General features: G+C 35.9%; 1 protein-coding gene across 3 annotated transcripts in view; it reads right to left on the bottom strand.

Moving 5' to 3' along the window:
* Positions 1–13,345, bottom strand: part of LOC138709531 (esterase FE4-like) — a 93,028-nt gene extending 79,683 nt beyond the window's left edge. The window contains exon 1 of one of the 3 annotated variants that reach the window (XM_069840359.1): positions 12,508–13,345. In XM_069840359.1, the coding sequence (XP_069696460.1) occupies positions 12,508–12,699 (192 nt within the window). In that variant the 5' untranslated portion in view covers positions 12,700–13,345. The remainder of the gene's footprint in view (positions 1–12,507) is intronic. The other 2 variants (XM_069840357.1, XM_069840358.1) reach the window with 2 other exon arrangements.
* Between the last annotated feature and the right edge of the window lie 310 nt (positions 13,346–13,655).

The raw sequence follows: 13,655 nt of genomic DNA, 5'->3' as shown, positions 1-13,655 counted from the left end.
ACTCGCAAGTGAATTATGTCTGAAGTGTCCCCTAATCATTGTTTTAAATTTTATTAATGCAGTTACACTACAATTTTAGAGAAATATATGTTACTGTTTATGCATTCCAATTAATTTATATGATTGAAACACCGCCCTTCGTGATCGGGTTAAGCGAGTCACATGGTCTGCCTTACGGCCTGTATTAGATCACGATGGGAGTGACAAAGTCTATTGTTCCTAGTACTCACAGCGCTCCAAGCGGCTAGCAACTATCGTGAGAAATGCAAAAAATCACCCCAAGCTTCGTGACTGTATATAGTAGACTGTGGTTTTATGCTAATACGACATCTTCCATGGACGAATTCTATGTGATGCATACGTTGGTATTTCGATAGAATGGATTAGCTATTGAAAATGTGGTAAAACTGCAAGACATACCAGTAACCAAAAACGTATTGTTCTAATTTCATTCAACCCCTGCGGTGGTTGAGTGATCAGATCTTCAGTTTGTCACGCTAGCGCTTTGGGTTCAATTCTCAGTGAGGTTTGTGGGATACCAAATTCAAAGGAGAGAAACAGCACTTCGAACCAATTCTCCGAAGCTTACTGGTGTTGGGATAGAATAGAATAGAATAAAATAGAATAGAATAATTCTTTATTTATACTGGCAGAGTTAAGGCCATAGGGCCTTCTCTTACACTCTACCAGGTCACAAAGTATACAAGCAGTTAAAATTTAACAAACATTTAAAGAACAGAATACTAACATATTAGGCCTACGAAAATATATAAAAAATAATAATAGCATAATAAAATCGACACTAAAACAACATGAAAATAATACCATAATAGAAAAAAAAATTAAAATACATTGGAATACAGTGAAAGCAACTCATTTAGTACTTACGGAAAAATGTAAGGAACAATATATCAAAATGGAATGTAATAAAATAATAATAAAAAAGAAAAGAAATACGAATATTAAATAAAGTCCACGATAAAAAAGGCTATGATAATAAATTCATCGGCTGATAAAGAGAACAAAAAGGGGAAAGGAAGGAAAAAGAAATATACAGCCAATATTTTTACAAAACTATGGCAGAGAAAAGGGCTTATAACTGAAAGGAATCTAATTCAAAAAGGGCCATTTTAATTTATTTTTGAAACTAGACAATGTCCGACAGTCTCTCACATGTTGTGGTAGAGAGTTCCAGAGATGGGCTGCAGAGACGGTGAAAGATGAAGGGTAGAAGGATGTTCTGTGTTTAGGAATGGAGAGTGTGATATGGTGTTGTGAGCGAGTATCTATTTCGTGATATGAGGACAAATGTTGAAAACGAGAAGCTAGGTAGCTAGGGTTAGAGTTCTGAAAAATATTGAAGAGTAAAGTGAGAGAGTGAATAGTTCTTCGCTCTTTGAGACGGGCCCAGGACAGCATATTTAGTGAAGGTGTGATACGGTCAGATCTACGGACATTGCAAATAAATCGAACGCATGCACGCTTGCTAAGGCTCCGTTGCGAGATGAAGATAAGTGAACGACAAAATTTTGAAATTCGAAATGTATACTGGTGGGTGACAGGTTCGTGACTCATTTATTCAAGGGCTCATCTCGACATTTGTCTTAACACCTTACGGAAACCACGAAAAACCACAAGCAAGATGAATGACCACAATTTAGGACACCAAGTTAATTGCCTAATTAGATTTGACTGTAATAAATGCTGAGGATTTGCCTGAAAAAGAAACATTACATAATTAAAGTCACTGGTAAAACCAGATTGAGTAGTGAAAGTGTCCTGGCTAAGTAACAGACTGTGTGGAGGCATGATCGTTACCCTCGTTCTGACGATTGAGGATATAAGTTGCTGATAACATCATCCTTAGGGGAGAGTCGGGTAGTATCGGACATCGGGTAATATCGGAAAGAGAGTTTCTTTCATCTACCACACGATGATAGTACCTGATTGACATGGTTACGTTTCTGTGATGTCGCATATAGAAATGTAACCATGTCATTCAGGTACTGCCATATGGTGGTAGATGAAAGAAACGCACTGTCCGATACTACCCGATGTCCGATACTACCCGACTCTCCCCTAATGATGAAGGATCGGTGGAGCGGAGAAAAATTCTCTCCGGCACCGGGATTCGAACCCGGGTTTCCAGCCCTATGTGTTGATGCTCTATCCACTAAGTCGATGCCGGATTGAATCCTCTCAGTCTAAGCTCCACCTCTTAGTTTACCTCTAGTGGCCAATCCTCATGCACTGCGTCACAGATGTGTAACAGTGGCACATGTCCACACATTAATGTGCAAAGGTGAACTCGTTACGAGTGACTAAGTGGCCGGGATCCGACGGAATGAGCGCCGTTTAACTCTTTAGAATTGCATGTAACAAAATACATATACATTTTGTTATTATTATTATTATTATTATTATTATTATTACATTGTTTTCTATATTACTTACTTACTGGCTTGTAAGGAACCCGGAGGTTCATTGCCGCCCTCACATAGGCCCGCCATTGTTGGCAAGATTAATCCAGTCTCTATCATCATATCCCATCTCCCTCTAATCCATTTTAATATTATCTTCCCATCTACGTCTCGGTCTCCCCAAAGTTCTTTTTCCCTCCGGCCTCTCAACTAACACTCTATATGCATTTCTGGATTCGCCCATACGTGCTACATGCCCTGCCCATCTCAAACGTCTGTATTTAATGCTCCTAATTATGTCAGGTGAGGAATACAATGCGTGTAGTTCTGCGTTGTGTAACTTTCTCCATTCTCCTGTAACTTCATCCCTCTTAGCCCCAAATATTTTTCTAAGCACCTTATTCTCAAACACCCTTAACCTATGTTCCTCTCTCAAAGTGAGAGTCCAAGTTTGACAACCATAAAGAACGAGCGATACTATAACTATTTTATAAATTCTATTTTTTTATTTTATTGGGTTATTTTACGATGCTGTATCAACATCTAGGTTATTTAGCGTGTGAATGAAATGAAGCACCGAAAGTTACCCAGCATTTGTTCGTATTGGGTTGAGGGAAAACCCCGGAAAAAATCTCAACCAGGTAACTTGCCCCCACCGGGATTCGAACCCGGGCCACCTGGTTTCGCGGCCAGACGCGCTGACCGTTACTCCACAGGTGTGGACTATAAATTCTAACTTTCAGATTTTTTGACAGCAGACTGGATGATAAAAGCTTCTCAACCGTTGCTTTCTGTATTTATGTTTTTTTATTTTTCCTATGTATTTAATACTGGTTGAGTGGAAGAGAAGGCCTTGTAGCCTTAATTCTGCCAGTACCAGTGAAAATAAATGAAATAAATAAATTAACAAATATAGTAATTTAAATTGTAGGAAAGGCCACCGTATTATCAATCTTTATCAGTAGAATGCATTTTCAGCAGTCCCTGAGGTCACTTTTGAACCATTAATAGACCATCTAGTGTTCCTTCATTGTATCTGTGTCACGTGGCAGCATGACGTCACGCCAATATAGTCTATGGCATACCTGCACAAGCAGCGCTCATCGAGCGCGCGCGCTCCTTCCGAGCGGGAGAGCTGTGTTTACCGCTCGCCGAGTCGGAAAGGAAGATACGTCAGAATGACATAGACCTGCTTTAGGTAGAGGAGAGGGAAACGACCACTCAGCTATCTAGTGGAGTGCAGTGTGTATTCTCAGTAACTGTTTCACGTTGCTTACCTACTCCTACAGTACGGTATGGAGGAATCTAAAAGACGGAAATGTAGTGATCAGGCAAATTCTTTCAATGTTGCATGGGAAAATGCTTATTTTTTCATAGCTGCTGGAGTAAATACTCAGAGCTTTATCTGCCACAACATTTTGAAAGGTAGAAAGAAACGTAACATAATACGTCATTACGAGTCCAGACATAAAGATACTAAAGACATTAATCTTCAACAATTTAAATATCTCTCTTCAGGGAAAAGGCCAGCTCAGTGTTGATATGTTGGATAAATTACGGGATTTAAGTCGTAAACTTACACTTTTCGTAAGTCAGTTTCGGAAAGGTAATGTGTCTTATTTTCGAACGATAGAAACTGCTCGTGATGAAGCCATGTGAAACGATTATGTGCAAATATTAATTGAAATTCAAAATGAATTTAATTCTAGGTTCCAAGATCTTGTCTTAAGGTTCACACCTGTTGAGTAACGGTTAGCGCGTCTAGCCGCGAAACCAGGTGGCCCGGGTTCGATTCCCGGTCGGGACAAGTTACCTGGTTGAAGTTTTTCCGGGGTTTTCACTCAACCCAGTATGAGCAAACGCTGAGTAACTTTCGGTGTTGAACCCCGGACTCATTTCACCGGCATTATCACCTTCTTCTCATTCAGACGCTAAATAACATAAACTGTTGATAAAACGTCTTAAAATAACCTACTAAAAATCTTGTCTTAATTGAAAAGAAGTTTAAAGTTATCATAATAAATTCAACAACACCAGTTGAAACAATGTCATTTAAGTTGCAGGTGGGCCTGGTTGGCGCAGTTGGTATAGCGCTGGCCTTCTGTGCCCGAGGTTGCGGGTTCGATTCCGGGCCAGATCGATTGCATTTAAATGTGCTCATATAACCTCGGCAGTTGCGAGCGTCGTTAAATAAAAGATAACATTTAACGATTTACAGCTCGGACTTATTGATCTTCAATGTGGCCTAAGGGCTAAAGATCGTTTGAATAATACTACTAGCCTGGTTGAGTTTTACAAGACTAAACATTAGCAATAATATCCACGACTACACAGGCTGGCTGTGAAAATGATTACTATGTTTGGCTCAACATTTATATTTTGTGAGCAACTGTTTTCTATAATCAACTTTAATAAAGGCAGACATCGAACATCTGTAACTGATGTTTCATTACGATCAGTAGACTACTGTTCCTTTCAGCTGCCAACAGCATAAAACCTCGTTTTGATGTACTGATAAATAAAAATATAGCAAAGTGATATTGTACATTTAAGTAGCTATAGAATTTCTATTACTTCTGTAAAATAAATATTTCTTTATTAATTAATAATAGATCAAGATAGTTTTGCAAACACTGAACGGGAATTCACTTCATAAACACTCATACTAGTACTTCTTTTTGTGTATATTTTGTACGAGATCACTCCTTCTTCCAGTCCACCCTTATACAGAGCGCAGCTAATATCTGCATTCCGCTCATGAGCTGTGAGCCGGCTCGGAGAGCGCAAACCTTGTGCAGGCCTGGTCTATGAAGTACCAACCGTATCATCGTACGCCTTAGGATAGCATATGGACCCTAGCGTGAACAGATTTCATCATTTAAGGAGGATCGAACTAAGACTAGTCTGGGAATCAGCCAGCTACCCTGTCTTCCTGTGCAATGATAATGCCTAATGGGCCTAATGCCGCCTCCTCGGCCCCTACCATTAAGCGAACAAGGCCGGAAATGAGGGGGCTGGGATTCAGTCCTGCAGCGCGTGGCCTTCGTGATAATCATGGAGGCCAGGCTTGCTGCCGTGGACAATAGTGCAGTGAACTCAACTGTGTATACATTTAGTTCATCGGAGATATCTATAACGTCGTTTTGAACACATTACCATAACAAAAACGACACTGCATTGCACACCATGTACGTAGTGGCCAGTCAAAAATGTACGTTTCATATAAATTGTAATTTATTCTGTTACACGATCAACTGTCGGAGTTAAGGGCACTAGGTAGAGCTGTTTACAGTATTTTTACGTTTAAATATTGATATATAAAATATGTTTTTTCCTCTTGATCTACCAAACACAGGCTAATGTCCTTTGCACCGTGCGATAAACAAATGAGCCGTTCAGAGCAAAAGTGGTGTAAGTCAAGATTGGGTAATGATGTTTAAAGTAGAAAATTTATAAAATACAGCGCAAAGTAGCAGTCAATATGTCCTTCGTGCTATCCACTGACTACTAATAGTTTAAATAAATTGAATATTAATTGCTACTTTGCGCTGTATTTTACAGAATGTTAACTTTAATCCTCATTACCCATTTCTGACTTACACCACTTCTGCTCTGAACGGCTCAAATGTTGATGAATTGTGAGTTGGTCACGAAAACAAATTATCTTTCACTGTTTTAATATAGACATGGCAGAAAGAAAAGTCTATTGAAAGAAGATAATTTGCGATTGTCAACAGTTAGGAACATCTATTACAGAAAGTTTTAATCTCACACTTTTCAAACTTCCCCTCCATGTCAAAAAAAAAAATATTATTTGAGAAAATGAGTGGAATAAAATAGTACTTTTTCAATTACACAAGCACAATGTGACAAATCCTCATACGTTTATTTTGTCTTATAAAAATGCATGTCTCTTCACATTTTCACTACTTAGCGAAATTGAATTTCTCTCCACAATGTATTTAAACGGAAGATAGCAGAAAGCGCGTCGAATCGAACAGAATTCATAGGACAGAATATATTTTATCGCACTGCTGGAACAGAACTTCTTGTTTCGGGTATGATCTATGTTCTCGTGAAGCCTTCGTGAAAACTCAATGAGCCATATCCATTACTGGTAATGTAATTTGTTTATTGAAAGTTATTACTGAAATAGTACGTAGGCCTATATATAGAAAATAACAATTTAAGTGTTTCTACAGACGACGCCACTAAAAGTGGCGCTGCTAAATTTTTGTAGATCATTTTTCAGTCTTCCAGTGAACATGGACGTAGATGTAGGAGATATACTTTTGGCAAATTTGCTCATACGGAGAAAGAATAGATGTAAAAATAGAAGAAGAGTTTGAGTCCATCCATTAGTTTTGGAGAGACAGAATCGAGGACTATTTCATATTTTTGTTTACTTTTCAAGAATTCAAAATTAAATATAATAGGCACCAAACATGAAACCAATCATAGTAGCACGTAGACTATGAGTAATTCAACCAATATACTAGAAATAGGTGTCTGTTGGGTAGTGGCAAAGTCAAAGGCCATGGAGTAATTGAACCCAGGTTCGAACCTGAGATCAGCTAATTTTTCATCTCTTTGTTAATATTTTATTTAGTATATTATTTTATATGAAATAAAGGGGATTTTACTACATAAATAATATATCCGTAATTCGCACTAGTCCAGCAATTTACTAGTCTATATTTTTATTATCTATCTATCTGTCTGTCTACCTACCTACCTAGCTACTTATCTATCTGTCTGTCTGTCTATCTATATATCTATCTGTCTGTCTAATTAATATATATATCTGTCTGTCTGTCTATCTATATATCTAACTGTCTGTCTGTCTATCTATATATCTATCTGTCTGTCTGTCTATCTATATATCTATCTGTCTGTCTGTCTGTCTATCTATATATCTATCTGTCTGTCTAATTAATATATATATATCTGTCTGTCTGTCTATCTATATATCTAACTGTCTGTCTGTCTATCTATATATCTATCTGTCTGTCTGTCTATCTATATATCTATCTGTCTGTCTGTCTGTCTATCTATATATCTATCTGTCTGTCTGTCTATATATATATCTATCTGTCTGTCTGTCTGTCTATCTATATATCTATCTGTCTGTCTGTCTATATATATATATATCTATCTGTCTGTCTGTCTATATATATATCTATCTGTCTGTCTGTCTGTCTACCTATATATCTATCTGTCTGTCTACCTATATATCTATCTGTCTGTCTGTCTGTCTGTCTACCTATATATCTATCTGTCTGTCTGTCTACCTATATATCTATCTGTCTGTCTGTCTGTCTACCTATATATCTATCTGTCTGTCTGTCTGTCTACCTATATATCTATCTGTCTGTCTACCTATATATCTATCTGTCTGTCTTTCTATCTATATATCCATCTGTCTGTCTGTCTGTCTACCTATATATCTATCTGTCTGTCTGTCTACCTATATATCTATCTGTCTGTCTGTCTACCTATATATCTATCTGTCTGTCTGTCTACCTATATATCTATCTGTCTGTCTGTCTACCTATATATCTATCTGTCTGTCTGTCTACCTATATATCTATCTGTCTGTCTGTCTGTCTACCTATATGTCTATCTGTCTGTCTACCTATATATCTATCTGTCTGTCTGTCTACCTATATATCTATCTATCTGTCTGTCTACCTATATATCTATCTGTCTGTCTGTCTACCTATATATCTATCTGTCTGTCTGTCTGTCTACCTATATATCTATCTGTCTGTCTGTCTACCTATATATCTATCTGTCTGTCTGTCTGTCTACCTATATATCTATCTGTCTGTCTGTCTACCTATATATCTATCTGTCTGTCTGTCTACCTATATATCTATCTGTCTGTCTGTCTGTCTACCTATATATCTATCTATCTGTCTGTCTGTCTACCTATATATCTATCTATCTGTCTGCCTGTCTGTCTACCTATATATCTAACTGTCTGTCTGTCTATCTATATATCTATCTATCTGTCTGTCTGTCTGTCTACCTATATATCTATCTGTCTGTCTGCCTGTCTGTCTACCTATATATCTATCTGTCTGTCTGTCTACCTATATATCTATCTGTCTGTCTACCTATATATCTATCTGTCTGTCTGTCTACCTATATATCTATCTATCTGTCTGTCTGTCTACCTATATATCTATCTATCTGTCTGTCTGCCTACCTATATATCTGTCTGTCTGTCTGCCTGCCTGCCTGCCTGCCTGCCTGTCTGTCTGTCTATTTATTTATTTATTATTAATATTTGTGTGCTGAACAACAGCCAGAGGTCAATTATAGTTCAGCACAATACACAAACAGAAGATACAAAGGTGCAAAAACAAATAAATAATATCTTAAATCAAGAAAAACATACATAAATAAAATTGAGAACAAGAACAGTAAATACTAATAATCAAAACGAAACTATACCTTAAAAGGATCTAAATTGTGCCCATGCAAATTGGCATATTTTATGCATCTACAGACTGGAGAAAGTGATTTTGAATTTCTGTTGTAAAAAATGTTTTGAAATCTCAAACCTTTTGTAGGAATATGAAGGCTGATGTTGTTTATGATAGACTCACAATCAATATCACCCTTGATAACTTTGCAAAAAAATTTATAATCAAGATTTTTACGTCTAAAATAAAGGCTACAACAGTTAAAATATTTAAAGGTAATCTCATAATTAAAGTCAGAGAAATTGGATATAAATTGAAAAGCACATAAGGAAAAAAATTTTCTTTTAATATTTTCCAATTTAACCGAATCAGTTGAAGTAATGGGATTCCAGGCTACAGATGCATATTCTAGTTTAGATCGAACCAAACTAAAGTATAGAATTAATAGAGTCTCATGAGTAGAAAAAGAATAAGTTATAGATCTTATTAAACAAAGAATTCTTATTGAATGATTATAAATATATTGAACATGATCGTGAAAATATAATTTAGAATCAAGTAATACAACAAGATCTTTGATAGAATTTTTCATAATAATACAGACGTTATTAAGAGAATAATGAAATTTTTTGGAAGTAGTTTTTCGTGAGTACGAAATGACAAAAGTTTTTGTTTCATTAATTTTCATTCCATTATCATCAGACTAAAGTTCAATAGAGTTAATATCATTTTGAAGAGTTTGGCAATCGGCAGGACTTTTTAAATTAATAAATAATAATAATAATAATAATAATAATAATAATAATAATAATAATAATAATAATGATAATAATAATAATAATAATAATAATAATAATAATAATAATAATAATAATAATTTATAAATTTATAAACTTGTATTTGCTATTTGGGAAAAGGAAATTGTACCAGAACAAGGGAAGGAGTCCATAATTGTACCTATTTTTAAAAATGGGGACAAAACCAACTGTGGTAACTTTCGAGGAATATCGCTTTTGTTGACGTCGTACAAAATTTTGTCCAATATTCTTTTGAGAAGATTAACTCCGTACGTAGATGAAATTATAGGGGATCATTAGTGCGGTTTTCGGCGTAATAGATCGACTATTGATCAGATTTTTTGTATTCGACAGATAATGGAGAAAAAATGGGAGTGTAAGGGTACAGTACATCAGTTATTCATAGATTTCAAAAAGGCATATGACTCGGTTAAGAGGGAAGTATTATATGATATTCTTATTGAATTTGGTATTCCCAAGAAACTAGTTCGATTAATTAAAATGTGTCTCAGTGAAACATACAGCAGAGTCCGTATAGGTCAGTTTCTATCTGATCCCTTTCCAATTCACTGCGGGCTAAAGCAGGGAGATGCACTATCACCTTTACTTTTTAACTTCGCTTTAGAATATGCCATTAGGAAAGTTCAGGATAACAGGCAGGGTTTGGAATTGAACGGGTTACATCAGCTTCTTGTCTATGCAGATGACGTGAATATGTTAGGAGAAAATACACAAACGGTTAGGGAAAACACGGAAATTTTACTTGAAGCAAGTAAAGCGATCGGTTTGGAAGTAAATCCCGAAAAGACAAAGTATATGATTATGTCTCGTGACCAGAATATTGTACGAAATGGAAATATAAAAATTGGAGATTTATCCTTCGAAGAGGTGGAAAAATTCAAATATCTTGGAGCAACAGTAACAAATATAAATGATACTCGGGAGGAAATTAAACGCAGAATAAATATGGGAAATGCGTGTTATTATTCGGTTGAGAAGCTCTTATCATCCAGTCTGCTGTCCAAAAATCTGAAAGTTAGAATTTATAAAACAGTTATATTACCGGTTCTTCTGTGTGGTTGTGAAACTTGGACTCTCACTCTGAGAGAGGAACATAGGTTAAGGGTGTTTGAGAATAAGGTGCTTAGGAAAATATTTGGGGCTAAACGGGATGAAGTTACAGGAGAATGGAGAAAGTTACACAACACAGAACTGCACGCATTGTATTCTTCACCTGACATAATTAGGAACATTAAATCCAGACGTTTGAGATGGGCAGGACATGTAGCACGTATGGGCGAATCCAGAAATGCATATAGAGTGTTAGTTGGGAGACCGGAGGGAAAAAGACCTTTAGGGAGGCCGAGACGTAGATGGATTTGAGGGAGGTGGGATATGATGATAGAGACTGGATTAATCTTGCGCAGGATAGGGACCGCTGGCGGGCTTATGTTAGGGCGGCAATGAACCTTCGGGTTCCTTAAAAGCCATTTGTAAGTAAGTAAGTAAGTAAGTAATAATAATAATTTCTGCAAGGCTCAATAGCATAGGATTCTAAACTTTTAAGACTTGTAAGATTTTGTCTATGTAGCTCATCCCTTCATTTTATTACGTTTTACGATAGTTGTTATTATTATTATTATTATCCAAATATTGAAACCCTATTTTACCTTTGGTATATTAGGGTTGTAGTTTGTTACATGTGAAATACATTATGTAGAGATAATACACAATTTTAAAGAAGTAGTAGTAGGCATGAGTCATAGTTACAATATAAATACACTAATTAAGAGACAGTAAACAATAATAAATACGTTATGCAATAATTACTTTCAGTTAAAACAAAATGAAATAAAATTAGAAATTATAATCGAAGGTGTAGAGAGATTGCAAGAATATTACATAAATTTGCGACTTTATACATAATTTTAAGCAATAGTAAAGAGAAAATGCACAAAATTGGCTAAGTTACAAATTAAACACCTATTATATAGGCGGTTTGCGATAGAAAAAGAAATAAAAACAAAATTACTTACGGTTACAAACTATATACCTCTCATCAAATACTGAACAATAGTAAAATCTATAATACAAACATAGTTATTGTTGTTATTACTATTATTATGTCCCAAAGAGAGACACCTTGTTTTAGATAGTGCATTAGGATTTTATAACATCATTAATTTACATACAATTAACAGCTACAGTCTTGCGTGGATGTGGTGTATAAACTCTGTGAATTGTTTGTAACAACATTTTTTTCTAAGAAAATGGTAAAGGGGTGTGAAGTAATTTAAATTGCAGTCCGAGATATGATATCTTAAAAAGTGTCTTTTTCTTTCGAACACTGGACAGTGAAAAATCAAATGTTCAACAGTCTGATTGTCTTTGCATATGCACAGAGATTCTTCTGCACTTTTGATCCTGAATCTTTCAAAGTAGGAACTGAATTTTCCATGACCGGTCATAAATTGATTGAAAAAGAAGTCGGTTGAGAACTGACTGCAACATAGTCTGTCTTGTACATTGGGAAAGAATAATTTCTTGGTCACAGAGCCTTTAACATTAGAGTTACAGTATGTATTCCACTTGAGTGTAGTTGTGTGCTTGATCCTCTGCTTAATGTATGAAATAGGACGATAGTTAAATTATATAAAATCTAAGGAGATATATAATTATTATTGGTAACAAGAGAAGAAAAGAAATTTTTACGTGAGATTGAAATTAGGTTGGTCAGGGTTGATTATCCGAAACCTAATTCCAAGGAACGAAATTGTTACGAAACGTGTAGACTATGTCGTAGTTCTAACGTGGTTTATGTATAATTATATCAATTTTCAGGCAAGTATATGCATTTACCTTGAATCTCAGCTCTCCAATGGGTGGTTTTGCGTATGGAACTCCTTGGAAAGCAAATATCTCGCGACCTCCCTTGGAGACGAGCCGGTGTCCTCGGAGATGTCCCTGTTTGACTAATACGCTATCGGTCCAAGCAGCGATAAAGCTTGAAAAGAGGAAGACTTGCAGGAACATAGTCGTCGCTACGCACATTACCTCTACAGCCCACAAGGCAGACTCGACTAATCCAAGCGAGCGTGTTGGCAGAAGGACGTACTACTGTATATCAGTAAGGAATTTAAACAGCAATTCTTATCACAAATACAACCAGAAGGACTTCTTACATAATGCAAATGTAATCAAGCGAACATGTCTATGAAGTAAATTCCGGTCTGCTGTGTTCTGTCAGTCAGTGAATTATTCACCTCTATCTCCAGAAATTTATTTAGACTATTATACTTTTACTACGTCACACTACTTTTGACCAATAAAACTGTACGAAAAGACGTCTTTCAACCAATCATGGCTGCTTATCGCACAATTTTATCGCGTCCCTAGCATTTGTTTAATTGTATAGCGTTCCTAGCATTTGTTTAATTTTATAGAGTTCCTAGCATTTGTTTAATTTTATAGCGTCCCTAGCATTTGTTTAATTTTATAGCGTTCCTAGCATTTGTTTAATTTTATAACGTTCCTAGCATTTGTTTAATTTTATAGCGTCCCTAGCATTTGTTTAATTTTATAGCGTCCCTAGCATTTGTTTAATTTTATAGCGTCCCTAGCATTTGTTTAATTTTATAGCGTTCCTAGCATTTGTTTAATTTTATACCGTCCCTAGCATTTGTTTCTTTGTTTGCCAACATTTCAAACTGCGCTGGTCTGGACGTCAAAAAAAAAAAAAAAATTACAAAGCACTCCAGTCGATGCACATCAGTTTCAAATGTGACTCGCATTGACATTCAAGAACAAGAATTAATAAAAATCACTGGTCATAGCTATGCATCTTCCCTGAAATTCTATTTAGAAATAAATGAAGAATACCATTCGGAAATCCTGAATAAGTTGAGTACACCATTTAGGCCTACATCAACGAGTTCCACTTCTTTTACGCACACGTGCAATATAACATCAATTGAACCACCAACCACATTCAAATTTGAAAATTGTAC

The sequence above is a fragment of the Periplaneta americana genome, chromosome 11 (genome assembly GCF_040183065.1).
Source record: "Periplaneta americana isolate PAMFEO1 chromosome 11, P.americana_PAMFEO1_priV1, whole genome shotgun sequence".
NCBI classification, from domain to species: domain Eukaryota; kingdom Metazoa; phylum Arthropoda; class Insecta; order Blattodea; family Blattidae; genus Periplaneta; species Periplaneta americana.
Note: the sequence above shows the minus strand (reverse complement) of the source record. Positions and strands in the feature narration are given on the sequence as shown.